The following is a 27,629-nucleotide window of genomic DNA, read 5'->3' on the forward strand; positions in this document are numbered from 1 at the left end:
TGCGTACCCCTAGCTCAAAGGTCAAGCTCACAATTGGCGGTCAAATGTCAACAGGGTTTTTTCCTGTCCGGTCCATAACTCTGTAATCTATGAACTCAAGGATCTTAATTTTACTTGGCACAAATATACCCCATAGTAAGACAATGTGCCATGCACAACTTTCAGACCCCTAGCTTAAAGGTCAAGGTCACACTTGGCAGGCAAATGTTAACATGCCAGGAACGGGGTCCGTTTCGTATCCGATCCATAACTCTGCCATTCGTTAAGGGATTTTAACATTGCAAGGCACAAATGTTCACAATGATCAGTCGACGTGTCATGCGCAAAACCCGGACCCCTAGCTCAAAGGTCAAGATCACAAAGGTCAATAGGATTTCTTTTCCTTTCTGGTCCATAACTCTGTCATCAATTAAGGGATTTTAATATAACTTGGCACAAGTGTTTCCCATAATGAGACATTGTGTAATGTGCGACACCTAGACGCCTAGAGCAAAGGTCAATGTCACTCCTGAAGGTCAAAAAAATATTTTCCTGTCCAGTCTGTAAAATATTCTTATATTACCTCATGTGTCATATGGACCAAAATAATGTTGGTGTATTTTCGTCAGAATTAGGTCCCTTTGATGTGATGATTTGTTACATTTTTCTCTTATGTTCCCTCCAATTTCAAAATTGAAATTAAATACTTTTTTTATATCTATAGATATTATAAAACAATCAACAACTGTAGACTTTAGTATATGCATATTTTAATCCAAGTGTTGTGTTTAAACATATTGTATTTATAGTACAATATTGTTTATACGTCCTTGACAGATATCAAATAATTATGTTATACTGCAGTAGAGAAAATTATATGCCTTCAAGTAGGGGACTTTGTATTGCATGGCAACACTTCATTCACTTGTTTCATACTTTTTATTATTTAAGTGTAAACCCTTGTTTGACAGGGGTAAATGTGTTGCGATTATGCGCTGATATCTGAAATACCAGTAAATATTTGTATAAACTCAAACTGTGTTAGAATAAAACTTAGAAGGTATTTTCTATTTAAGTTTTATTTCAGTAAATACTGTGACAACACCATTTGTTTTTTAAGGTATTGGACCCCTAATAGTAATGTTTAAAAAATTGTATTTGCTCTAGGTATATTCTTAAGGTTGACTATGTTTTGCATTGTATTGCAAATTTTAAACAACTTTTACCGTTCCGTTTTTTTATCAATTTTGTATAATTTATGGTATTTTCTCAAGCTCATGATCAAGTAGAGACAAATTGCAAAGTGATGGCCACTGTCCAAAACGTTTGCAGAAAATGCATTATACCATAAATTTTAATAAAACAAACATCAAACTATTGGTAAACAATAAGAAAACACAAAATAAAACAGTCAATATCATTTTTTTTCTAGGGTGCCTCAAGTATACGGATTTAATGAGACAGACTTCTAACTCCAACATTGAAAAAATATGGTCTAGTCCTGTAGGACTGTTTTAAATTTTGCTCACTCCATTCAAAAAAAAACTTGGGGCAAAAGTAAAACCTACCTACAGTTTTTCCAAAATATATAATCTAAAGAGTTAAGGCAAAATAGAGAATTTTTACCGCATGTAACTCAGTATTCTTAAAGATGTCTAACTCTGCCCCTTTCTGTTTCAGAGGTAAATTCACTTTGAACAGTAAGAAATTGCTTATCAAATGAAAAATTTCCACTTTTGTACAGTCAATATATCAATGAGTTTTGAGAAAAGTAAAATCTTACCAGGAAAGAAGGAAAATAGGGGAAAAAATGGTCCCAATGGGGCTTGAACATACGCCCCATGAAAAATTTCAGTCGAAGTAGGTTTATTGTAAGAATTGAATACTCTTCAAAAATGAGGTACTCTATTACGGGCTTAATACCTCAAAACAAATTACGACCAGTCGTCATGTACTGAAATTGATATGTCACATTTACATTCTGTTCCAACACGTTAGATTTATTTACTTTTCAAACAAAAAACTGGAATGCAACAAAATCGGTTTGTACGTCATAAATATTATATGTACGTCAAACGTCATAGCGGCGCGTGGAAAAAGTAACACAAAACGTGTATATACATGTAAATTGTGTAGCTCGTCAAGGATGTAGATAACGACCTTTGATATCGTGTTAGAAGCAAAATAATTAATCACATACGGTAATTTTCTCTTCAATAAAATCAATGTTTATAGTTAACATGTTTGTTGTTCCTCTCTTGAGAAGGAACACTTTGATTCGGCAAGTCACACTTGACTGAGCAACTGACCTTGAAAGCTGTTGTCATTACAAGCTGGCCAATCAAACTCCGCGACCTTAGAAATAACCTCCGACGTTAAAATGATTCTTTCCTAATTGAGGCGCCTCTCTGACTGAACGCACTCCGCAGAATACATATTACTAAACCCGAAGATAACTGATTTATCCTTTTATTTCCTCCATTCTTGAAGAGCATAACATATGTACAAACAGATAGACATATATCAGCAAATTTACATGTAAACAACTAAATATTATCGTTACCTTCGAATGCATGGTTAATACGTAAAAACAAACCCCACTGTGATCCTCTAATTATGCGCAACAAATTAACGAATCGAATCGTACACTACATGCGGAAATGGATTGACCGGGTCAATGTCTTATTACCGTATTTACTCAACTGAAAGTGGTAACAAATTTACTTTGTTTTTGGATTTAACAATTTATGTTAAATAACTAGCGTAAATACTTACTAGACATTTTTGTCAGTATAAAACGATATAGTCCTTTTTCAAAATTTTAGTTGTTTTTTTTTTGTATTTTGGTACAGAAATAAACGCACCCTTGGTGCAAAATGTAACGCCCCCAGGGGCGCTATCTAACATGGGTAGTCGACGAAAGTCCCCACCTGGAATGGATGGAACAACTTATTTCCAGCCGAGCCCACAGCAGGCGTCATATTTACCTCCCCAGAATCCAGACTACAGTAGATCGGTACTGTTGGAAACAGTACCAAGTAAAGTAAATCACACAGCACTGAACACTAGTCGGGATATTAGCCTCAACCGGGAATCGATCCGGGTCCGGGAATCGAACCCGGATCGCTGTCGTTGTAGTCCAACTGCTAACCACTGTGCCACTGACTCCCTGAATAAACAGGATACGGAATGTCAATAAGGTAGAATGGTTTTGTCCTTGTGTTTGATCCTGGGGTTCTACACACGGATGACCAACAGACATTGCAACCAAAATTTTACAAGATGATCATTATATATTTATATAGATGTGGCCTAGAAGGAACTTTTGCTATGCCTTAACTTGTATCATCGTATTCGGTCTACACCTTCACGAAATAATTATTTCGAATCCGAACTCCAACAATAATTTTATTCCGCGATAAATCAGTGTTTGGGATGTATTATTTCTTAATATACATATTTACATTCATTTTTTGCTTTTTAGATAGATAGCAAAAAGCGTTTATTTTCGTTCAATAATATAAAGGGTGGCTATTTCCGCAAGATCTCACGAGCGATCTGACATATCAGACAAAAATGGTGTCGTTCGAAAAAATCATTCATAAAATTACACCAAAAGTTAAAAAAGAACATTCAAATAGCTAAAACATTTTTTTTTCTTACGGAAAAGACCTAAATTGAACCGACGTGACTGTGTGATTCTTTTTCCAGGATCTAAGCATATAATAAAAAAATCTGAACTGTACTGCTATCGGAAGGCGAACTTGATATATTAAAATGGTAGTGTTTTATTTTTTAATTTTTTTTAATTTTTATGTTTTATATATTTTTTATTTTAAAAAATGATAAAATAGTTGTTTTATTACATGCTTATTTATTAAAATGATGAGATCATTATACTCTTATATTCAATACGCCCTATTATGATTACCCAAGTGTATATTATTAGATCAGCATAAATACAATTTGCAGGATTGTAACGAGTTCTTCACGCAAAACCCGTGCAAATACTGTCATAATAATCTTGCAACATTTCAAACTAAATACTGTGTATGCTAAAATAATTATTTTGTGGACCAGAAACAATATTTTGTGGATGAGAAGTAGCCACATACAGCCGATCCCCGTGCTCCAGTCGGAACACAGAACCAAGGACACTTGTACTTTCTGAAACATCTGACGCCATTTCACACTGGGATTGTGCACCCTCAAGTATTACTACTCCCTCCGTCCCTTTGCTAGAGATCAAATGCACGTAGTGTCTAAATGTGCTGTCTGAAGTTGCGTCTGTATCATTCGTTTTCGCAATTTTTGTTTTTAGTTGTGACGATATGTAATAATGACCAGGCTTTTCTACATATATTGTTCCTTCTTCTTTTAAATGCTTCAACCCAGAATTGGCATAAGATGGTGGGTCAGTATTCCAAAGTAACTTTGATGACATCCCCAAAGAAACTAAAAAAAGAACATTTATCGAATATAGACCTATGTATGCAAATAACACTTGATTAAATTGAGGTTAGGATGCTTCCAATACTCCCGCTTTCATAACTTTGGGTATTTGGATATGGTGTCTGCTTTTTAATTTTGTATTTTGGCAGCTTCCTTGATATGCAGGCTTTGTAACCTCAAATCCCCTTTCTAAATTCCGGTTTGTTCAGTTCAGCCTATCGTTTTCCCGTTGCAGGCCAACCTATTATTTTTACTATATCTAAATTGACGGAACAACAACTGAACCGGGCTCCGAAATGTTACTCTAAAATAGTGGTAATAGTCATGTTACAATTACGTGTCATAGTGGTATACAGAGGTCGTTGAAATAAGGAGTAAGTGGAAGTAAAATTATGAACATCATCTAAAGCGGCGTGCACCATCTTTTGTAATGTTTATAACCTACGAACTTTAAAATTTAAAACTTAAAAACTTTGCATTGCATAATTATACTTTTATGATTAATGTTTGTACAGTAACATGATTAACGATGTAAAAATATCAATATTTATTTAAAAGAAATGCTTGTACTTTGTCGACACTCAAGAAAAAATTAAGAAATGGTGAAGGAAGAAACACTAAAATATTATAATAATGTCTTTTATAGAAGGCTGTATTGTTTCTGAAATCCGATATACATAAACCACTGACGAGATCTTTGTAATATACCTGGCTTTTTATCATGTGATAAGTCCACAAGATGTGCCTTTGGTGGCTTCTTATCGGATTCATTGCATTTGTTATCCGTCAGGTTCAGCGAACTCATTTCTGTTCATTTGAAAAAAAAAAAAGAAATATCTATTAGAATTTCTATTCATATAATAATTTATGTAATTTGTTACATAATTTTAAGAAGACTTTCGAAAACACTGTAACTCTCCTGAAATCGTTGCCCAAATTTGCTGAGTTTAATTGGACAGACTCTTATTAAAGAATAGATAGATTCCCATCAACAAACTATTGTGAAATCTGATCTCAAATGTTTTGTTTCTTTATTTGTAAATTCGGACAATTGGAAAAAGGTATTCCCAGTAATGTTATTGGCAATGTATTCACTGTGAAAGTGGTTGTAGTTGATATTTTACTAATTTAGGAAGGTAAAAGATACATTTGATAAGTTTATAAAGTGCCAGACGGGACAATCAGCGTTCTATTTCTTTATGCTGACAAGCCTCTCTGGTTGTCAACTGGCGATATAATCCAACATTTTATCTTTTGTCAGAATTTTATCGGAAAGCAGAATAGTTGTAACCCTTTAATTTCAAATGTGTTATATTGCACACTACCGATTAATAAATCAATTTAAAGTAGACAAAATAAAGCAATAAAGTATCACACGTATATCCTAACTGAATATCAAACACATTAGAAACAATCAATATATAAATCTTTACACTAACCAGGATTTGCGTCACTATTATATTTTTCCATTACAACCTGAAATTAGAAGGGTATACATGTCATTAATACCTAGAATCAGGATGCATGTAAAGTTCAGCGATAAAAACAACGTTTCAGTTTACATTTAGAATACAAAACTGTATAATTTACCTTGTCAGAAACTTTGTCAAGTACATCACTCAAAGTCCCACAACAGATGTTTGAATTTTTCTTCTTGTTAAGTCTACTAGGACATTGTTTGTTTGCTTCCTCATCATCTGCCAAAGCGAATCTGTGCAATGGCAGACACATCTGTTGCTGTGTAGGGCTCATAATGTCCTCCCGTAGCACCCGCCAGTGCCCAACTAGTGCCAACAGGGCAACCATTTCGCCGACGGTTGTAGAAATGAGAATGAGAAGAAAACATCCTTTTACCTGAAATTTACAAGTAACTATTATAATAATAAGACTAATCATATTAAGTGTGTTGCATTTCACCCACCAAACAACAAACGTGAGGCACTGGTAGCCATATATAAATATAGTAATTAGGAATCTGTTGCAGTTTTATTAAACAATAACTTAGATACAAAAAGCTAGATTCTACTGTAGATATATAAAAAAAGCTTTGTGCCCAAGCTCGAAGAGAAGTGAAAAATGGTTTTAATTACTTATAGCATAAATTGCTATTAGACACAGTCTTTTTGACTAACATGTTCAAGCGTTGTTCAAAGACAAAAGTCCAAAAGTATGAAAAAGACAACATACTTTTTTTATAAAAGAACAGCTTGTAAAACACATCTGACTCATATATTGGCCTGTCTAAGGTAAATAACTGTATAATAGCGGCAACTATAAGCCCAAGTCTACTCAGATATTGATTAAAACTGTGACTCTTGACCTGATGGACCATCTTTTGACCACAGGCAATCAATTTTGGTTACCATGACAACCAGACTTCTGCATAGATTATCTATATTTGTCAGCTATTAATAAGAAACTGTTTTAGTTTCAATGTCAAAGTGAGCTTAACCTTTGACCTACTTACTAAAAAGCAATAAAAGAGGTCATCTGCCTACCACACGCATCATTCTGTGAAGTGTGAGTACTGTAGAGGCTATTATTTTCACTTATTGTGCGGAAACTGTTTTCGATTTTGAGGTATCAGTGACCTTTTGCCTACTGACTCCAAAAACACAGACAATCACCCTTAAAAATTTAAAAATTGAGCCGTGCTATGAGAAAACCAACGATACATACTGTTCGCTTTCAAAGCCTATTGCAATTAGAGAAACTATTAGCGAACAGCATGTATCCTGACCAGACTGCGCGGATGCGCAGGCTGGTCTGGATCCATGCTGGTCGCAAACCCACTATGTTGGTTTTCTCATGGCACTACTCAATTATAAGCCCAAGCCTTCTATAGCCTAATTACATTTTTAAGTCTGAAGGTCACTGGTATCTTGACGTTTGACCTACTGTCCCAAAACCCGTAGGGATTGTTTACTGACAAGGGCATTCATCAGGTGAAGTTTGATAACTGTAAGCTTAAGCCCTAACCATTTACTGAGGCGAAGACCTTTTTCAGTCTTAATGTCATTGAAACCTTGACCTTTGACCTACTGGCCCTAAACTCAATAAAGGTCATTTACTGACAAACGGCTTGACCGCTATAGGCCGAAACCTTCTCTCGTTTTGTCGGACACTGAAGTGTGTACCAATCGACCGAAGGGCGGACGGACATTCTTATGAACTGACGGTACTGGGTATCTTTTTTGTTACAAAGTACCCAACAAGCAACAGGAAGTACATAATAAGCTATCAAGCGACTTCAGTCCTTTCGTTTGCACGGATGTACTGACCGACAGACATGAGGAATCAATGCACAAGGTCGAAAAAAATCACTTTTACGCAATGTTCCATTAAGAGGACCCTAAGTTAGGACAATGTCTTGTTCATAGTTCAACAGAATAATTGACGTTACTTGACAACTTGATAGGAGATTTATGATTGATGTACACTATATCCATTTTCACATTTTCTTTTTCAATTTAGTTTCGAATACTTTTCAAACTACTGCAGTAAGGTGATGCATAAGTACTGGAATTAATTTGTCGGTTTGCGAAATTGAATATTAAGAATTTTGATAAAGCAAACAACAATTACATGATGTTAAATGATAATCAGTGGAATTGACAATCTATCTAAGACTATTATTAAATCGTCTACCGAATATACTCCTTGACTATTACATGTTTTTTTCAGAATAGTAATTTTGGAACTAGAACTACTGGAAGAATGTTATGAACTTGAAACACTGATGGGGTGAAAAAGGAGAACGAGCCTTAATGATTTCATTCAACTACTGAAGAAAATAACGGAGACGCAAGATAAAGCTGTCTTTCAGACAACGCCCTTACAGTCAGGAAAGGTTTTCAGCATGGGACTATTTTTATCTGGTTTTTTTCATGCGTTTTGAAAATTTAAAATAACAAGAATATTGAGTAAAGTTCACACGTTTCAAAGTAACAGTTTAGATTAAGAGTCACTAAAGGAAAATATCTGTGAAGTTATTTTGAAACTCGGACAATATCTTCTGACAAGATTTTTAAATTTTACAGATTGCAGTGGAGATTTTTAACGTTTACCGCAAGCCATACAGAGAAAATTAGTCGGCACCCTGGCAGCCATGTTTTCTTGTAACAAATCGCAAGGACTTTAGGATTTTGGTTACCATGGCAACCAGACTTCTGCATAGATGATCTATATTTGAATGAAAACATAAAACGGAACAACCCTAGGAACATTTCTGTTGATTTGATGGAATTTGACAAAGTGGTTCAATAAAAGGATTGACGGCGAATGGATGACGGGTGGACAGATAAGCATCTTACAACTATAAGGCTCAACAAAAAAGCATTTTGTGCATAGGTGAGCAAAACTGGCTTTCAAATGTAATATGAGCGTGCTTTAGTTTTAGATTTACACCTGTCCGAACATTAAAGCTCTATACTAGAAATACTAGAGGGAAGTGAAACTGATACAGGAAACAGCTAGATAATGAAGTTTTAATTTCAATCCCTCATATGTAGACTAGCCACTAGATTAACGGTCAGAGCGAAGCAACCCACGTAGCTTTTGATTGGTTATATACAGAGAATTCTGCGGTATGTATTTTCCATGTAAAGTGGTCTTCTCCCGTTGGTGTAATATAATTATGTTGAATGTGTTTGAAAATTATCTTATTTCATATAAAAAAAAATAACTTATGATTACTATTTAAAATAATGTGGAATGATGAATACTGGCTGATAAAGATACCGGTACATGTTTTACCAGCAGAGCATTTTCAAGAAAAATAGATCTTGAGTTTGAATGTTAAGAAGAGCCCATAACACAGTACATAACAATGTGGTCCTATGGCCCTTCCACCTTAATGTTTAGTTTGTGCTATTCTATTTTCATTTTGTGAAGCCAATGGATATTTCTTCTGCTGAATATATTATTATACTTCAATATTTTTGACATGTTTGTTTAAACACAATTTCAGTCACAACACTCCAGATAACAATGTATCATGCAGTTAAAAAGATTAAATGTGACACCTTCAAATGATAAATAATAAGATGACAAAAATTCTCAAAAAAAAATCTCATTATTTTGAAGGATGAAATCTTAGCATCTGCTACTTGTTACCGCAACAAGTAGGTCAAAACTGAACTATGTTATTACTATTAAGGGAAGTATTGAACAATGATATAAGAAAAGACTATGACCAGTCTATGATAGATGCAGTAGTGTTACGTGTAGGATATAGCTATATGTGAATGATGTGACAATTAGTATGTAGTTTTTCACAAGCAATGAAACAGGGCGCATTCTTAAAAAGATATTTACTCTAAAGTGCTTTTAACCAATGTCAGATAAGTCAATTTTTTGACACAATGAAGTCATTGGAAAATAAAACAAAGATTTTATTATGATATCACTGATAAAATCTACTGGCATTAGTCAACAAATCTGGAAAGAAAATACATGACATCGTATATTTTAACTTATATAAATTAAATATATAGATGGATAGATTAGATTAGATTACATTACATTAGATTACATTTAATTTAGATGAGATTAATTAGATTAGATTAGATTAGATTTCTGTGTACAATGCATTTATTCATGGCAATGTAATTATGTAACAACAATGAGCAAGTATGCATGTTAAAAAAGTAATGTCAATATACAGTAAATTATTTAGATTTCATTAGATTAGAATACATCGTTACAAAGCAAATACAGATTGTAATACTCAAATTACGTTTATACAAACACTTTTAAAGGAAATGAGTGACATAAGCTCTTCCTGATTGATAAAGTTCTAAATATAGGTTATGTTCACTTGTTCATGTATACATGTACACACTTCCAATTTCCATATATATATTATCTGTTTTGTTCTGTTCTGATACTGGTTACCTTGTCAATGACCAGTTTCGAAAGATTTACTGCGACCAGAAGTTATACAGAACAGAAATTGTTATAGATGTATGTGTGATCACTCGGCCAAAAAAGTAACTTTTGCGTGAATAGCGTGCTTGTTTTTTTTTATCATACCATTACGCTTTAAGGTATAGGGGTATATCATCAAAACATAGAAATACTTGATAAATGAACAACATCTTTACCAATATTTTACCTGACCATTACATGTTCTGTCGTACTGTCCTGTACGACGAATACTTAAAATATTCTGAAAAAGTTGTCCCCCTTTGAAACAGAATGTCATTTGTAAAGAAATAAAAATAAACAATTGCAGAAAACTGTGTTCCACCTAGTTATGTGAAATTTCAACACTCGCACCTATTGCAAATGCATCAAAACAAACATGTGTAACTGTTCTTTGAAAATGGTGAGTTTTTAATGACGTTTGACTGTCCGGTAGTGGGGCCCCTTTATGGAGTCCTTTTCATGAATTCAATGTTTATATCAGTATACTGACCCTTGTTTCATAGAGTAATATATATGTTTTACATGCTGTTCAATTTTCATGTGAAACAACTCTTTCTTTCTATGATTTGGTGATGTTTGATTTTTTTCTCTCAAAACGTAAGGCTAAGCGTTAATGTAGGAAATATTACTCCATTCTACATGTTTTACAAGTAGATCTATGAAATATGTATTTCTTAATTCTGAAAGTTATTGTTTTGAGCAAAAATAACTATATTTCCCTTTCATGTATAACACAACTTTTAGTTTAACTGGTCATATGCCTTGACTATTGAAATACTTTACTAGAGCTATCGCAAATGTGATTTATGCCTTCACGTGAACTTCGTTGACATATAGAGCAAAACAACACAAGACCATAATCCAGGAAATTAGAGTGCAATTACAAAAAAAAAATCTTATGCACCACTAGGTATCAATATTGATCATTGCTGAAAGTTTGAAGAAATTGTATACAATAATGAATGAGGAATTCAGGTCGCAAACATTTATGTATATATCGTATACGTATAGAGCGCCAGATTTACTGCAAAAACGGCGTTCCATAAATGCGATATAAGCCATTCGCAAATGGGTAAAGAAATGTCTGCCATTTCGATCAAGCTTTTATAATGTATTTGTCGTATTGAAGCACACGTTTGTTGTTTTAGTGAACTGGCGTAATGGCCTTCGTAAAACGCGCAAATACGCCAGAATGAACGGAGAAAGGTATTTGATACGTATATAGCACATTAATCTGTGGTATATGTACCTATAACTCGTGTATAAATGTTTCATATGGCTATATTCATGTGTATTCTTTATTGAAATATTTTGAGAGAACCCAAAATTAATTACATTAAGTATAAATAAATTTAAAGCTCTCTTCCTTTTAATTCTTTCTCTCTGAGGCTAAATAATGCCAGACATATATAAGTTTCTATTATCAATAAACCTTGGGTTTCGTATCTTTTAAGTCTGCAAAATCAGTCAGAACTAAATCAACTTCTTTCGATCTCATTTTTTATTAACATAATGGATGTGATCTCTCATAAGTAAAGCTATTGACGTGAATAGAACTAATACATAAGATAATAATTTGGGTCCGGTTAAATACTTTTATCAACAAATAGGTTCAAAAGTAGTTCAATGCGCAATAACCCAAATAATATAACAAAGCTGATTATGCATTGAATCAATAATGGACCAAATAGTAGGTCTAAGGTGTGTTTTCCATTTTATTAGCTCTCATGAACAGACACATTCAAACCCAGTCTGCTAGCTCGTTGCGTTGTAGCGTTCTCGCTCTTTCTGCTTCCAAAGTAGGCCTATCTTTTCACAGATTTTATTTACTGTCAAAACAGCAGTCTTGAAGTGTCTTGTGGTGGCTGTAAAAAGGCTCCCCGTACTTGGGATCAGTGTTGTTATATTTTCTGGTATTTTGGGATCATGCAGTACATTCATTTTTACTGTAAAAGAATTCCGCTTAAGCCGCACCGGTGATAGAGAGCATGAGAGGTGTTGCACATTTCATTAACTCTGAGACTCGTGAACAGACCCCAATCAACCCGATTCTCCTGTCATGTTGCTTGCTTGCGTTTTATATTTTAAAAGGATCTTTTCACATATTTTTTGTATTAAAATATTGGAGTGGATTCTATCGCATTTCACTGACATATTATTACCATATCATTATTTACATTGCCAGTTTTTGCAAGATATTTTGTCCGAAGCAGTTCAGCTCATTTGCGGAAAGTAAGTCTTCCAACCGAATCATCCGTTTATAAACAAATACTATGAGTCAGTTGTGGTAAAACACAAACGGTTAAAGTAAGATTTTACAATTTAAATCTTTAAATTCTTAAAGGGGAAGTATAGTATAAGGAATATTACGAATGTTCAATATATGCAATGTGTAAGTTTAAGCAAGGTAAACAGATTCAATGTTCATGTAAAATCCTTAATTGAAATACCAAACCTTTGCCATTTTTATTGAGTAAAATTTGAAAATATTTATGTCAGTGAGAACATATAACAAAGTTACCTGTACATCTTTAATAATACGTTTATCATTCATATCAATAACAGTGAATCCATAGCTATCTAATCAATTGAAAACAGAAATCATTTACCTTAAACTGTTCATTGTACTTTTGATCTGATTGAACCTTTGAGTTATCGGCTACTATATCCATAAGTATATTTAAAGACGGCAGCTGTTTATAACATGTGTATACTGTGTGTTAAAATGACGGTTAAACATTTGATTTAAATCTTGAATTCGATTGAAACCACCGGGGAGTACATTCGGTGATAAAATCTTGTGCATGGTTAATAGCTTTTTGTAAACCGTTTGTTACGCTCATGAAAGATACTGGTATACCATCGATAGTTGCATTGTACACAAAGGGTTTATAATAATTAGTTATCAGCTTGCCAATGCAATTGCAATTTAGGCAATTTTATAGTTTATTCAAAATCAGCTAGTTATTGAGAACTTAACCTAATCAAGTAGATCTCGTTCTGTTTCGCCTCCTCTGATTGGCCAACGGTCTTATTTAGTTCAAATCTATTGGCCGTGATATATTGGTTTTTGATAATTATAGTTTTAATCTCACTCTGTACTTTTTCTTCTTCTAAATAAAGAGTTACGCCAAATGGGAAGTGACTTATCGGTGTTTTGTGTGCAGTTGTTAAAAAAGTTGTTTATGAATATGGTATTGAGGTATAAGGATGTGGCAGTTTTATTTTTGTTTGCTTAGTTTCATTACTTACTGTATCGAGAAAAGACCTAGACCACTCTGGTTTTACTTTTATTTAATGCAAAAATGTCTGCATACGCGTAATTGCTAAACAGCAGCTTTCATGGCAGCATTATCGAGAGTATTATTTTTCTTATATGCAACACAAAATCTCAATACATTTTTTATTCATTTTATATTAGACGATACGTTATTTTAAATGGCTATATATGGTTTTCATATCATTGAAATGCTCACAAGTAATGAAAATGAGGTCTAAATAGTTTTAAGATTGTTTATATGAAATAAAGAAGGAACAAAATTAGTGTAATGTAACCTTTATATACGGAAAAAAAGTGTTCGTTCAAATTACATTATGTAGTTGTAGTTCACTGAAAGTCACTGAAATTATGTAGAAATCGGAGTGAATTTTCGGAAACATATTACACATTTTCAGTGACTTAAAATTCCGTATTATTGTATAAAATTTACAATGTCTTCATCAGAAAATAAAAATATCAAGTCAACAGACTGTAAAACATAGTCATAGACGGATTCGGAAGTCCCAAATAGTAGAAAGTCATTTCGGCAGCTCAAAACGATACTGGTCCTAACCGTGCCAAGGTAAACACTAACTCAATGGGATTCGATGTCTTTTGACGTTTTCATTGTTTTCAAATAACAATCCTATCGTATGACGGATTGGAATTAATTCACAGTGTTTTAATGTCATTTGTAAGGGACTTCTGGCGAAATTATTTTGCCTAATAATTCGAATACATCATACGGATTTTTTGTAAATTTCATTATATTACATGGTCAGATTTTCTTTTATTACGACAGATAATTTCGTAGGAAGGTGTCATTTTCCAAAAGTTCCAATTTCAAGATATTTGTTAACGGTTGTCCGATTTTAAGAATTACTTCAGTGTTATGAATGGTTGCTCATTGCCTAATAATAGTAACTCCTTTTTCTTTACCCATACACATGTTTCTATAATAAATTAAGCTGATTCGCGCCTTTTAACTAGCTTTTATAGTTAAGACGTTTGTCTGTATAAATAGAAATTAACAGAAAAGGATTACGGCCTAGCTGGCAAGAACATAGAACATGTAGTACAAAGACTATCATGGTATCATATAATTACGCGTATAAATGATTCCTAATGTCAACATTTACAAAGTTCAAAAAGTTATCTTCATAGAAATGGCTTGAATTATTCCTATAAGAAGCGATTATATATTTTTGCGTAATCGTTAACAAATAAGATTGAATGTCTTCATACAAATTTTGCATCACTTATTAGAAAGAAACTTTAAAACATGTTTTCACCTATTTGCCTTAGTTTACCGTCAATCTCCTACATTTATCCACCAAGACTCAGTGTTTTTGTTTCTGATCCTTGTGAATTATGGGGCTTATAATTCCCGTGCTTCTGGCGTGAGTATGTTGCACATATCATAAGAGACTATGAATCTCCTTGATTGCCTTCTTTGTTTCATAAGGAACTTCTATCATGCCGGGGGGGGGGGGGGGGGGGGGGTATTAGTATGTAAAACTTGGCATTTCTTTACGAACAAAACTGTTGACGCTGATATTTCTGACCTAGTTACAAGACGAGGTGTGGAAACCAAACGTATAATTATTTTATCGAAGACACAAAACGATCACATTAATGAAAGATAATTTACATGTCTTTCTTTCACTGGGTTTAACGTTGCTTGAAAATATTTTAGTTACGTGCATTGATCAATTTCTACCCAAGTGTTAACTTAACTGAATCTTCAGCAATGTATAACTCAAAAGGTTTTGGATAACTACCCTAATTGACTGAGAGGTGGAGACAGAATGGCATTAGAAGCAATGTATTCAGTTAATTATCAAGAAGAATATATGCATTGCCACGGATCTGGTTTGTTAGGGAGAACGAAAAAAATATCTAAGTTTATCGCATAGTGCGGCAATTTTCCTTTGATCTTTGCAGCATGTTATACATAGTATAACACACATTATTACTACAAAACTGTGCTGATATCTTACAAAACTGTTGCGATATATATCAACACGGAAATCTCTATGGAGTTTCATAAGAAAAAAAGTAATCCGATATATATCAGCACAGTAAAACTGTTCCGATATATATCGGAACACTTTTTCTCTATTGAGGTCCTATCAAGGGAGTGTAATTTTTTCCTTTCAAAGAAAAGATGATTTTAGCTCCAATTTACAGTTCACAGAGAAAGAATTGTCACAAACACCTACATTTATAAAGTAAAAGAATAAATAAACTAGAATATTTCAAAAACTTGATAGTTATTGCCAAATTCAGAAATACATGAAATATATGAAATTCTGAGATTTCTCAAATGTTTCTTTTTCTTTGATTTTTTTACAAACAAAACAACAAGTTTTACAATATGTCTGGCCAATGAAATGCAAAGATTTAAAACCAATGCAGAAATTTGTTGGGTACTTTTATCTGGGGAACACATTTTCTAAAACAGAAGTTTTAGTGTTTCAGTCAGCGAGGCGCAGAAAGGGAATCAAAATAGTAAAAATAATAATAAACAAATTTAAATGAAAATAATATATAAATTTTAATGATAAACTATGCGATAAAACAGTTATAATATGTAATGCTCGTGTGTTACCAGGATATATCAGAGCTAGGGGTACATCTCGTTATTTTTCTCTAAGACTTCACATATCTGTCTCGGCCTACCGGCCTCGACGATATGTACAGAGAAAAATACCCTCGATGTACCCCTAGCTCTGATATATCCTGGTAACACACTCTCACACATACTATAACTATTACTTAGCGTTATCTTAATGTTTTATCGCATGTATACAGAAGTAAACAGACCTCTAAAACTACTTACATGTACTTGCAAATAAGTTATTTGTAGTCATGTAAAATTGTTTATTTGCAATCAAGCCTGGACTGCAAATTAGTGTTAATTCATGAACCAGGAAGTGTAATTAAAATAAAAACTTGTTGTTTTATGAAATAAAAAACTGACATACATTTGCTTTCTGTCATCATAGCTACGAGATTAAGACGTAGAAAACATAAACATAACCTACATTTAAACTAAATATAAATTCGAAATCGATATTTAAACCAAAAATAGAAAATGGAATAATTACCTTAAAGGTTTGCCTATCTGTTGCATATTCAGTGAATTTCATTTTGTTTCACTTTCTTTTATAACATCCACGTTACAAATATACAGTCTTGTTATCTTTTTCTGAACTTTGATTCATGTGTAGTGCGCATGACCTTGATCGGTGTTTAAGTATGGAAAGTAGTAGCTGTTTTCTGATATTGATATTGCACTATCAGTTTATGATGTGCTGAACACTGTATAACAAATACTTTCTTCAGTATGTGCGGCGTTTTTCACTTTAAACGCGATCTTTTCATTTGATTGTGTGGTATATTTAAATATATCTACAGTCATTTCAAATGTTTATGTGGTCCTTTCAACTTTATATGAGTCAACCTGAACTATGCTGTTCTTTTAACTTTAACTGAAATTGGAAAACGGGAGAAAATGAGCAATTTTAAGTCGTGAAGTTGGACGAAATAACCAAAGCGGGGAAACGCATGTGTTAAAGATTTATTTCTTAAACTATGTTGCTTGATTATTTATTATTTTTAATGTTTAAATGAGCAGTTCACCATAAATTTATTTATCCTTGTTTCTTAGGTGTTCAGTAACTAATTGTTTCACGGTACCCACATCTGCAGCCACACTCTCCTCTAACATATATGGCCTAATTACTAGTCTACACACAACGTTTATAGTACACTGGATTAAATAAACGTCAAGCTTTCATGCGGCGCAGATGACATCTGACAAAATGGCATGTGAACTGGTTCGAAGAGGCAGAATGACCTCGAAAAATATTCTACTTAGAATGTATTTCGGCATTATTAGTTCAATTTTCGTAGTATTTCATAATACATGCATAGTTTGCTTATAATGTTAATTACAACGCATGCACAGTTAAAAGCACATGTTATATATAAAAAGATACATATGCAATTAAAAGAACCGCCGCTATACACTGAACAAAATTTCTGATTGGTCACTTCTGGTTTTGTTGATTTATCGTTTGACATAGTGAAAAAAAAATCAAACAAATAATTTCATCGTAAACATAGTTTCATTACACAACTTTCGTGAAAAAATATTTATTCTGACAAACAGTTAAAATTTAAAAACCGCTCAACAACAACAAGAATACTCATATCAAAAAGTCACGAAACTTTTATATTTGGTATGGCCTCATCGGGGTGCAATACCTGCACGATAACAAAATCTCATGGATGTTATATAATGCTGTAAATACCACTGATGGATGGCATTCAATGCATGCATAACAATAGCACCTTAACTGCGAAGATTTTGCTGTAGAGGCAACTATCTTTTTTGGCGGTTCAACAAGTTTCACACGTGCATAGGTTGTCATCATGCATTTGTTGGGACGCTCTTGTTATGTGGCACTGTGCACTGTAATGAACTAAACTCATTCCACTTTTGGCTCTTAGATGTGGGACTTGAACAGGGGTGATAATCTGCTCCTGGTAACGCCTTGCATTAAGGGTGCTGTTAACAAGTAAAGCCTAAGTTTAAGTGTGCCACGAGATACCCGCCCACACCATAATAGAGCCGCCATCAAACCAGTCAGCTTCAAGAACACAACTGGCCGTGTTACGCTCACCACGACGACAGTAGTTGTAATAACGATCGTCGGCGTCACGTAATGTTACACGTGACTCGTTCAACAAAGAAACAGCCAAGTCAAATCGTGTAAGTCTAAGACGCTGTCTTGATCAATACAACCGAGCTTGATGGCGTCTTTGGGTAAGTATCAATTCTTTTCTGGGGATTCGTGATCTTAAGCCGACGTCTCGAAGCCAGTTACAAATTGTCTGCGTCATAACGTTACGACCATGTCTGCCCATCATTGCCTAGCAGTCGTAGTTACAGGGGCAAAAAGGTCTCATTATTGGACAAAGCGCTGTATCTCTTTTGCCTCAATGTTGGAAGACACCGTTTTGGTCGCCGTCGGGGGTCAGCTACACTTCCGGTCTGGTTAAATATTCTCATTGGCGGTATCCTCCAACAAACTCCCGTGCGATCAAAATTGCCTCTCAGTTCCCGCTACAATCATACTAACAGTACGGATGTGCTCTTTAATTGAAATTCTTGCCAATTTTATGTCTTTTAACTTTTCCTATATGTAAAAATTACATGCACCCTCATTTTCTATCGGAAAAAAATGGTGTGCACGAGTTTCAAGGTTCAAATGCGTTATGGCCGAGTGTTTTCAACAATCACTCTGTATACATATACAAGCACCCTATATACAACTAAATCCGCAATCCGCATTGTGTTAAAATCACTGTACGCAGATTCTAAAACGGCGAATCACACTAACAGCGAAACGGCCGCACATTAAGTTAATTATACCGCAGAATCAAACGAAAGCACCGCATATACATATGAAAGGACCGCATATTATACAAAAGTAAATGTACAATATACATGTAAAGAGAAAAACGCCGCAAATACCAATGAAAGCACCAAATATACTGTGATAAGAGCATCATATACATGTACAAGCCCTGAACATATAACTAAAGCCGCTTCATATACTGACCATAAAATACTGTAACAACATCAAAAGACAGCTTTGGCTTTACATAGCCAAGCATATCATTATAATAATAAACATGATCTAAACACACAACAGCTGTATTGTTTTAATCGATATGAATACTATACTGTTGATGATGCTTCGTTATATGTACGGAAAATCACTGTTATACTAAAATGCAAACGGTTTTATTTATAGATACTTCGGATGCTTTCGGCAATTTTCGTTAACTTTCGAAATATTTCGATCTAGAAGTGCGTCACCATAGAATGTTATCTTAATATGAGCCGCGCCGTGAGAAAACCAACATAATGCTATTGCGAACAGCCTAGATCCAGAAGCCATGCTGTTCGCTAATGGTTTCTCTCATTGCAATAGGCCTTGAAAGCGAACAGCATGGATCCTGAACAGACTGCGCGGGTGCACATGCTTGTCTGGATCCATGCTGGTCGCAAACGCACTACTTTGTTTTTTCATGGCGCGGCTCAATTATGTTGTTAGTGCGTCATATATATCCCGAAGAAAGTGGTAAGAGTTCTGATGATGCTAAATATGTGCACATCTTACCTCATATATTTTGTGTAACGGAAGGTAAAACATTATGTTCTGGAAGAAGCATTGATTATTCTGAAGCATTTGTTGCAACAAGCACACTGGACACATATTAAATGAAGGAGTTTATGATAACAAAGTTTTATTTCGAGTGCAAGAAGTATCACAAGGCAACGACACAAGAAAATATGTAAAACATAAAACGGTTAAACACACTGGAGTAAAAGCATAAGTATATCACACCAAAAAGTGTCATGTTAGTGCAGAATCCTAACCCGAAAATCCTGCGATTTTAAATAGAGACATCTGTTCATCATTGTGTTATAACACATCTCACGTTCCCTTAAAGGTGGATAATCAGATTTTGGCTAAGTAACGGATTTGTTTTAAACTTTAACATCTGATCATTTACACTCACTAATGTTCAGTTAGCGCTTAATACAAGTTAGGTTTTCACTGGAGATATTTTTAATAATTGGTTTTCCTATTGCAGTTGCCCAACCAAGATCGAGGTATTTTATCATAAGTATAAATGTGATAATCATACTTTACCTAAGAAAATGTATAACTAACCGATATATTGTATTATATTCGTAAAATAATTGCATTAACAATTACATATATAGATTGAATTCATTAGAAATGCAAGTTTGAAAAATTATTATTACCTCCCTTTGCCTATCTTGGTTGCGCAACCAAGATAGAATGGAAAAAAATGAAATTCAGAAGCTACATGCATTTTAAAACCCACCTTTTGATTCAGATTATTAAATATTTGGTTTATCTATCCAATGCGAATGTAAAACTCGGAATTATATGGAAATGAAAAGAAATACCAAGTATTTTAAATATTTTCATATTAAAGGGGAGTAATTACAAATTTTTATGAAAATCTATAAAGTATACATTTCTAACAGGGATCTAACTCTAAGTGATTGGTATTTTTGTTTCTTAAATAAATCTCTAACAGAATATACAAAAAGTAAAAAATGTCACTAAATTTTGCTTAAATGTGATTGACCACCTTTAAACACACTCGACGGGCACTTTGAAACGTCGGTGTCTCTGACTTTTCGTGGTTGTATACTTTTACTATAGGAACATCACTTAAATTAATTTCGAGTCAAAAGAAGCTGAAAAAGAGACAGAATATGTACTTTTTGGGAAGAGGAGATAATTTTGTTTTATTATTTGTCATTTAGTTAATATAGAGGAAATTAGCTGTTAAAGTAGTAATAAAAAAAAAGTGTTGCAGCTGCGTATCTTATGGAAGTTTACAGGACTGTTTTACTTTTAATCAAACAACATAATTATCAGGCCGGATTGTCATTACTTTTGAAGTGTGTTTCAATGTAGCACGCATTTAATTTTACCTCATTTGTTAACGATGATGGTTTTTTTTCTTCTTTTAACTGTTTCATAGAAACAAGAAATATCTTAAAAAAAGATATTCGGGATTGGTGAGGATTTAATGTATTGAAAATGTTGAATCGCATTTAAGATAAGGAACAATCTCCCGCGAGTTGTTTGCATAAGAATATAAGATTCTTTCACCGGTTGTAGGTGCAGATGGGAATTTCCGGCCTCGAGGGTAACTGTTTAGGCGGTTACGAGGCTCCAGCCGAGTAACCGCGTAAACAGTTACCCGAGAGTCCGATATTCCCATCTGCACCTACAACCAGTGACAGAATCTTTTTCTTGCATACCATTTTAAAGAAATAAAAATAGAAATAAAATCAATGGACGGTTTTCTTTTTAGAACTATTTCTTCTAGCTGCGTATTTAAACAAAGCGCGGGAAACCAACGTCCATAAACAGGAAAGACGTCATGTTCAAAGACAAATGACAATGTTTAGTTCCGGTTTTGTTTTATCAGTTGCAGCGTAACGTTATGAATTTTTAATAAAATAACGTTTTTTGAATCGAGAAATATACTATAAGGAAACACGAGGAACTGTCAAAGTATCGGATTTTTATTCCGTTTTTATGAATTAAAATGTAAATTGTTACATATATGTAGTTCGTAATACGTCATTTACAGCACGAGAGTCATCTTACACCCCGGGGTGTAAGATGGATTTTTCCAGCACCGATAAAAATACCGGAAATCCCCGTCTGGTATGCAAGAAATGCATTACTTCTTGACAAGATTATGACGTTTTAAAAAAAATGCAGACCGCGAACGCGACAGTGCGACACGTCACACGACAATGCGACGCGACAACGCGAAATATCGCGCTTTTGAAAGGCGACAATGAGACACGATACTGCGATATTATTGTCGTCCGTCGCTTCACATTGTCGCGATGTCGCGTCGCATTGTCGTGTGTCATGTCGTGTTGTCTCTATGTCGTGTCACATTGTTGCGATGTTGTGTCGCATTGTTTTGCGTCGACCTCAAAGCGCACGGACGACATACGACATGGCCCTAACAGGATTCCGTAGTTTGTTGACAAGTTTCACTACAAAAATGTCACACTTTTGCTAGGGCATTTCGTAATCTTATCTTTACTTATTTTTCTTTTCACATTACTGACCACTCTAGTAATTATGCATGCTTTTCCATGTCTAAAGGTAAAAAGTACACGGTTTGCATTATGTAATAGATACCTTGTCACCTAAGATTACAAAAAAGTTTTAGCGGTGTTGTCTCCATTCTTCGAAATATTTTACCCAATATAAAAATGTTCGCCTCAAGCAACTCTTTTTCAGAAAGTGATACTCTAATTATTTTTCAAACATTGCACTTTGATGCAGTCAACTACACATACATTTAAAGAAGGATGTGCCTTCTTGAAGTTTATAATTTTATTCTTATTGCCTACATATTACACATGTATTGAATGGCACGCCGGTCAAAAGTCAGAACCACAGCCCAATGTCAAAAGAGTTTTGACTGTTTACCGGCAAACCATTCAAAACGTGCTTTATTACTTGGCATCAGAAATTAATTTTCCACAGTTTTATTTCCAAACTTTTTACTTATAAGCCTTGCAAAACATGTGCTGAATACAGACCGGCCATATAGCAAAACATATGGACCGGATATTTGTATCGGGAGTCGTGTAATAAATGTTCAAAGAATGGTATTTAATGTAAAGCTTCCACGTTGTGAATAGCATCTTGAGCTTCTGCACCTTCCATTGAATTCAATCGTTTGACTTCGCCCGGAACAGAAGGTACGCCACCATCGAATGGTCCCATTAAGCCATATCTTTCTGCATTTGGATCTGAATAAAATATTTATAGAAACAGTCAGAAATAGTCAATAATATATGAATTCTATCTTTATATGTTAATCAATAAAGCAGCCAGACCTGTATCACAGATACGATACTCAAAATAATTATTATCAACTCTGCTTTAAATCACGTATGCGCTCATTTTTGTATGAAAATCTAGCGATGCTTATATCTCAAATAGCAACAACAAATCGTAAGAATGCTTTTGACAGAGGTACATTTTCATTCAGATGTTTTCTTAGAGTCATATTATATTTGTTTCGTACTGCATTTTGATTTAAGTTTGCAAAGATGTTTTACCAGTAGTTCCAATATTAGCACCACGTCCATTGAATTGCTCTCTCAATAACTGCTCTTGTCTCGCATGTACTATCTTCATCTGTTGTGCCAGTTGTTCTTGTGCTGTAAGTCCGCGACCTTGCCCAGTACCTTGCCCAGGCTCATTTGGCTTCTGCTGCTGATTTGATCCTGGGAGTACGTTTGTGAGGTAAAACTGCTGTTCAAGAAACTGTTGCTCCTGTGAAAGATATGGCTCTTTGCCAGGCTGATAAACGAACCCGTCTGGTGTTTGTGGTGGTGGCGTGCTCACAGGCGTATCTACGTAACTAGAACCAGGGACTGCCATCTGTCTGTCGATGAATGGTCTAGCGATTGTTGGGCCAAATAATCCAGAATTTGCTCTATTACCTTGCCTGATATTATGAGAGCCGAAATACATTTCACGTAATCTACGAGGTAATAGATTTGTGTTTCTATCACTACGGTTGTCTGGTAGTCTCCTCTGCGGCGTATTATAATAATCTGTAACAGAGGGTCTTTGACCTGTTTGTCTATTTTGTAACGGCATGTCATAAACGTTCCCTAGAAGATTGTTGCCCCGCATTAATCGAGATAGACGATCAAACATTGAACCTCGTTGGCGTTGTTCTCTTAAAATGTTTGGCGGCGTCACAACGTCAAAACCTAAACTAGCTCCTGGGAATTCCCTCATCAGCGAATTAGCAACACCAACGTTCTGGATACTAGGAGACGTGTTTGCGTTGACATCTAACGTGTTGAAGTCATTTCTTTGCGCCTGGTCTTGTGTTTGACCACTGTTCACTTGCGCATTTCCTTCCGTATTAAAGTCCATAGTTGGAACAATGACATCCAAGGTACTATCATTTGCCGGTTCTGTTCGAATTATTCGGATCACTCTGTCTCGCGTCTGACCAGTACCAGCTGAAGTGCCGTTAGCTCCTGGAACAGAAGTTAAAAAACTATTAAAAGGGACACGGAGTAGGCATCCCACCATAAACATCCATTTATATCATATATAAATATCCATTAGATATGAATCCGAAATTAAGATGACAACAAAACAAAGACGTATCCTGCAGACATTTACTCGGAAGCCTAGTGGAAGAGCGCCCGCTTCGGGTGCGGGAGGCTGTGGTTTCGATACCTAGCCGCGTCATACCATACACGTGAAAAATAGTACGAGTAGCTTCCTCGCTTTGCGCTCAGCATTGAGGATAGTGATAGGACTGGTCAAGCTTGGTGTCAGTATAATGACACTTGGTGAGATATCATGTCACGTGTTTAGTACGGTGTGATATTCCAGTGAAGCAGTACTATGAAGTTGGACAGTGCGTTCACTGCAAAAAGTAGACACCGTCTTTTATATGACTAAGAAATTGTTGAAAAAGACGTTAAACCCGAACAAACACACACATATATTTATATTTATTCTAATAAAGTTTAGATTATGTTTCAGAAACAAACTAAAGATAGTTGCTTTGTTAAAAAGCGCTTCTAATGATCATTAAAACCAAGATTTTATACGCCTTATTTCGATGTACTAACATTTTTTAAGTACGTCCTTTTGCAAAAGTGCATTATCTTAAATACATAGCATTTACAATGCCTTCAGACAATTAGATGCGACCAGATACTATCACTAGTTTGTTTAATGTAAAGAAATAAAGCAACACAAAGCGTATGCCTATGATTGGTGTTATTTGAAAGTCGAATACACGCTGGATTTGTCAGCAATTATATGATTTCAACAAATACTATATTGCATGCGATAGTTAATGCACCAATTTAAATTTACATAAAAAGACGGTTAATGGGACTGAACAGATTATCAATGTCGAGGTAAATCGAACCGATTTATCTCCCCTAGAGCGCAACACGTTATTAAACAAAATAAACAGAAAAATATGAATTGTTATAATTTCAGAATGATACCAAAGTGTTTCGATATTGGAATCTGTCATTGAGTTGATTTTTGGACGAAAGGCACCGTTTTAACTTTAAATAATATGACTTGATAAATATTTGTGTGAATTGACCAGTATGTCTAATTGCAAAATGGTTAAAATATACCATCACATGTAATAAAATTTACCATCACTAGTAAATGATACGATTTCAATAGGTCCACTGGAACTGGAGCATCATAGCGTAAAGTTTATCTCTACCAACCAACTAGTTTTGTTCTGTATTACATACTGTACTTTCACTATTGTTTAATTAACTCATTTATTTAATGTCAGTTTAACTAAGTATCTTCAGTTATTTAACTTATCTTATGTTTTACTTATTTATCAATGTATTTATCTATAAATGAATAGCCTTCAGAAGCCGCTCTGAAACCGGAATCTATCGGCGGAAATTCATCCGACACATTTACACTTACTTTTATTACTTTTCACATTACAATCAAATACTTTCACATGCCAATACATACCTTTGTCATGCTTAAATATGGGTAAATGTATCAAAGAATTAAATCATTTACAAAATCATTTATAAGTCCCTCAGGGAGAATACACATGCAACAAATCCGGCTAAGGTCGCGTACTATCACATACTCTCTTCCGATAATCATTTTATTCATTCATGTATTCATTCAATCATTCATTCATTCATTGTCAAATTACCTTCTGAAACCCTTCTAAAACCTGAACACACTGCCGGAAGTTCATCCAGTCCATCACGGCAATCTCGTGAACCATCACAAACTTTGTTTATATCCAGACAATTAAGTCCATACGAGCTGTAATAGGGGAAAACTTCACACATGAAATGTCCGCGGCAACTCTCTGCAATGAATAACAATAGCATCAAATATGGAAGAACGGTAGGTTTCAGCATCAATTTTAACACATCTAAAGTCCTACCGTATTATTATTTCAAAATGAGTAAGTTAAACAGAAGCACGGGTTACTTTGTCTCGCTTTTTGGATATCATATAAATATAATTTTGATACGAAAATGTAGTTCTGTAATACTTGCTCAAAATAATAACAATTAGGTTATAATGATAAACTTTACAGTGACTGTTAAACAAGTTATGCTTAATTCTATATATCTCCACATTTTCCCCTCGCAACGAGCGGAGCAAAGCCAGTGTTTAGTAACAAACATTAGAGCTTTATTTAAAATTGTTTACTTTTTTGTATGATGCGGGGGGGGGGGGGGGGGGGGCACATTCAGGACCTGCCACACTCAAAGCGGGTGATCCACCACTATGCTAACGAGGCGATAAAAATTGTCAGCATTAAAGCCGGTTAGTTGTTTCATTTCCTGATATATGTTATTTTGACTTAAAACCGAATAAAACAAAAGGCATTACTTAAAAAATGATTTAAACATACGTAGTACACGGTCTTGAATATTCATATACCTCCCCGTTGCTGTTCTAGGGCTGAGCAAATGACTTGATTCCCCAAATTCTACAGTAGAGACCAGTAGAAGTAATGCTTTAATAAAAATATTCTGAAAGGTAGAAAAAAAATGCATCGGAAGACTTTCATTTCTATCGTTCAAACATACATGTACCGATTTTTACTGTCAGAACATGATTCAATAAGAGAAGATAAGGTCATTCACTAGCTAATTAAGATCAAATTAAATCAAAGAATAGATGTTATAATAAAACCTTCAAAACTTAATCAGTGACCATCGATTGTAAAGAATTATCAAGATAACTAATTCAAATAATAGAATTTGAAAATAAAATTATTTCTAAAAGTTACCTTAATCTTTATTCCTTTCATGGTTTCCAATTTCGTCTACCATGTAGATATTTCTCATCACCGAACAATTGTAATGAAGATATATCGAAATTCATTAGTAACAAAGACGCATATTGTTAACAGTTTCATTATCGTTGTTGCGGTACACTAATAGTGATCGATCTAACTGCAATCGACGTTTTGACCGATAGACAGTTAAGGGCAGAAGTAAAACGAAATGGTTGACCTACGTCATTTTTAACTTACATGTAAAACACATCCGCGTCTTAATCATTACACAGGAATACACAGAGACATGTTTTGATGAGGGTTGGATGGGGGAGAAGGATGGACTATGAGTGTATGTGTGGTGGTGGGGGGGGGGGGGGGGGGGGGGGTAGTCGTCGCGACTTAAATCGCGACAAAAAGTAAAACAAAAAATGTAAAATGTACGCAGCTTGAACTCATGAAGTAATAGTTTGTACTTAATACCTGTAAAAACTTAACGTAAAAGCACAAAACTAGTTTTACACTTTACACCGAGTGATATCATCATGCAGTTAGTATTTTCATTTAAAAGCAA

At 34.5% G+C, this 27,629-nt stretch overlaps 2 protein-coding genes across 3 annotated transcripts; both read right to left on the reverse strand.

Annotated features, from left to right (window-relative positions):
• Positions 1 to 2,432: 2,432 nt before the first annotated feature.
• Positions 2,433 to 16,883, reverse strand: LOC128558484 (uncharacterized). 2 transcript variants are annotated; one of them, XM_053547967.1, is made up of 5 exons: positions 16,729 to 16,883; positions 6,022 to 6,285; positions 5,871 to 5,907; positions 5,140 to 5,238; positions 2,433 to 4,434 (listed from the first exon to the last, which is right to left on the reverse strand). In XM_053547967.1, the coding sequence occupies exons 1-5, from the start codon at positions 16,768 to 16,770 to the stop codon at positions 4,019 to 4,021; spliced, it is 858 nt and encodes a 285-aa protein (XP_053403942.1). In that variant the 5' UTR covers positions 16,771 to 16,883; the 3' UTR covers positions 2,433 to 4,018. The 2 variants fall into 2 exon arrangements, with proteins under 2 accessions (XP_053403942.1, XP_053403941.1); XM_053547966.1 differs by lacking the exon at positions 16,729 to 16,883 and adding an exon at positions 12,969 to 13,117.
• A 3,946-nt stretch (positions 16,884 to 20,829) lies between these two features.
• LOC123555549 (uncharacterized) lies at positions 20,830 to 27,285 on the reverse strand. The gene is made up of 5 exons (XM_045346158.2): positions 27,068 to 27,285; positions 26,687 to 26,807; positions 25,970 to 26,131; positions 23,343 to 24,281; positions 20,830 to 23,030 (listed from the first exon to the last, which is right to left on the reverse strand). The coding sequence occupies exons 1-5, from the start codon at positions 27,086 to 27,088 to the stop codon at positions 22,891 to 22,893; spliced, it is 1,383 nt and encodes a 460-aa protein (XP_045202093.2). The 5' UTR covers positions 27,089 to 27,285; the 3' UTR covers positions 20,830 to 22,890.
• Positions 27,286 to 27,629: the final 344 nt, after the last annotated feature.

Source organism: Mercenaria mercenaria, chromosome 7 (genome assembly GCF_021730395.1).
Source record: "Mercenaria mercenaria strain notata chromosome 7, MADL_Memer_1, whole genome shotgun sequence".
NCBI lineage: Eukaryota > Metazoa > Mollusca > Bivalvia > Venerida > Veneridae > Mercenaria > Mercenaria mercenaria.

Excerpts from the sequence above, each read along its gene's own strand:
- LOC128558484 (XM_053547966.1), bottom strand. The coding sequence starts at position 13,031 with ATGGATATAGTAGCCGATAACTCAAAGGTTCAATCAGATCAAAAGTAC. Across the intron at positions 5,908-6,021 it reads TTGACAAAGTTTCTGACAAG|GTTGTAATGGAAAAATATAA; the intron begins GTAAATTATACA and ends TTCTAATTTCAG. Across the intron at positions 5,239-5,870 it reads TAATAGTGACGCAAATCCTG|AAATGAGTTCGCTGAACCTG; the intron begins GTTAGTGTAAAG and ends TCAAATGAACAG.
- LOC123555549 (XM_045346158.2), bottom strand. The coding sequence starts at position 27,088 with ATGAAAGGAATAAAGATTAAG. Across the intron at positions 26,132-26,686 it reads TATTCAAGACCGTGTACTAC|AGAGTTGCCGCGGACATTTC; the intron begins GTATGTTTAAAT and ends TATTCATTGCAG. Across the intron at positions 23,031-23,342 it reads TGCTAATATTGGAACTACTG|ATCCAAATGCAGAAAGATAT; the intron begins GTAAAACATCTT and ends TATTTTATTCAG.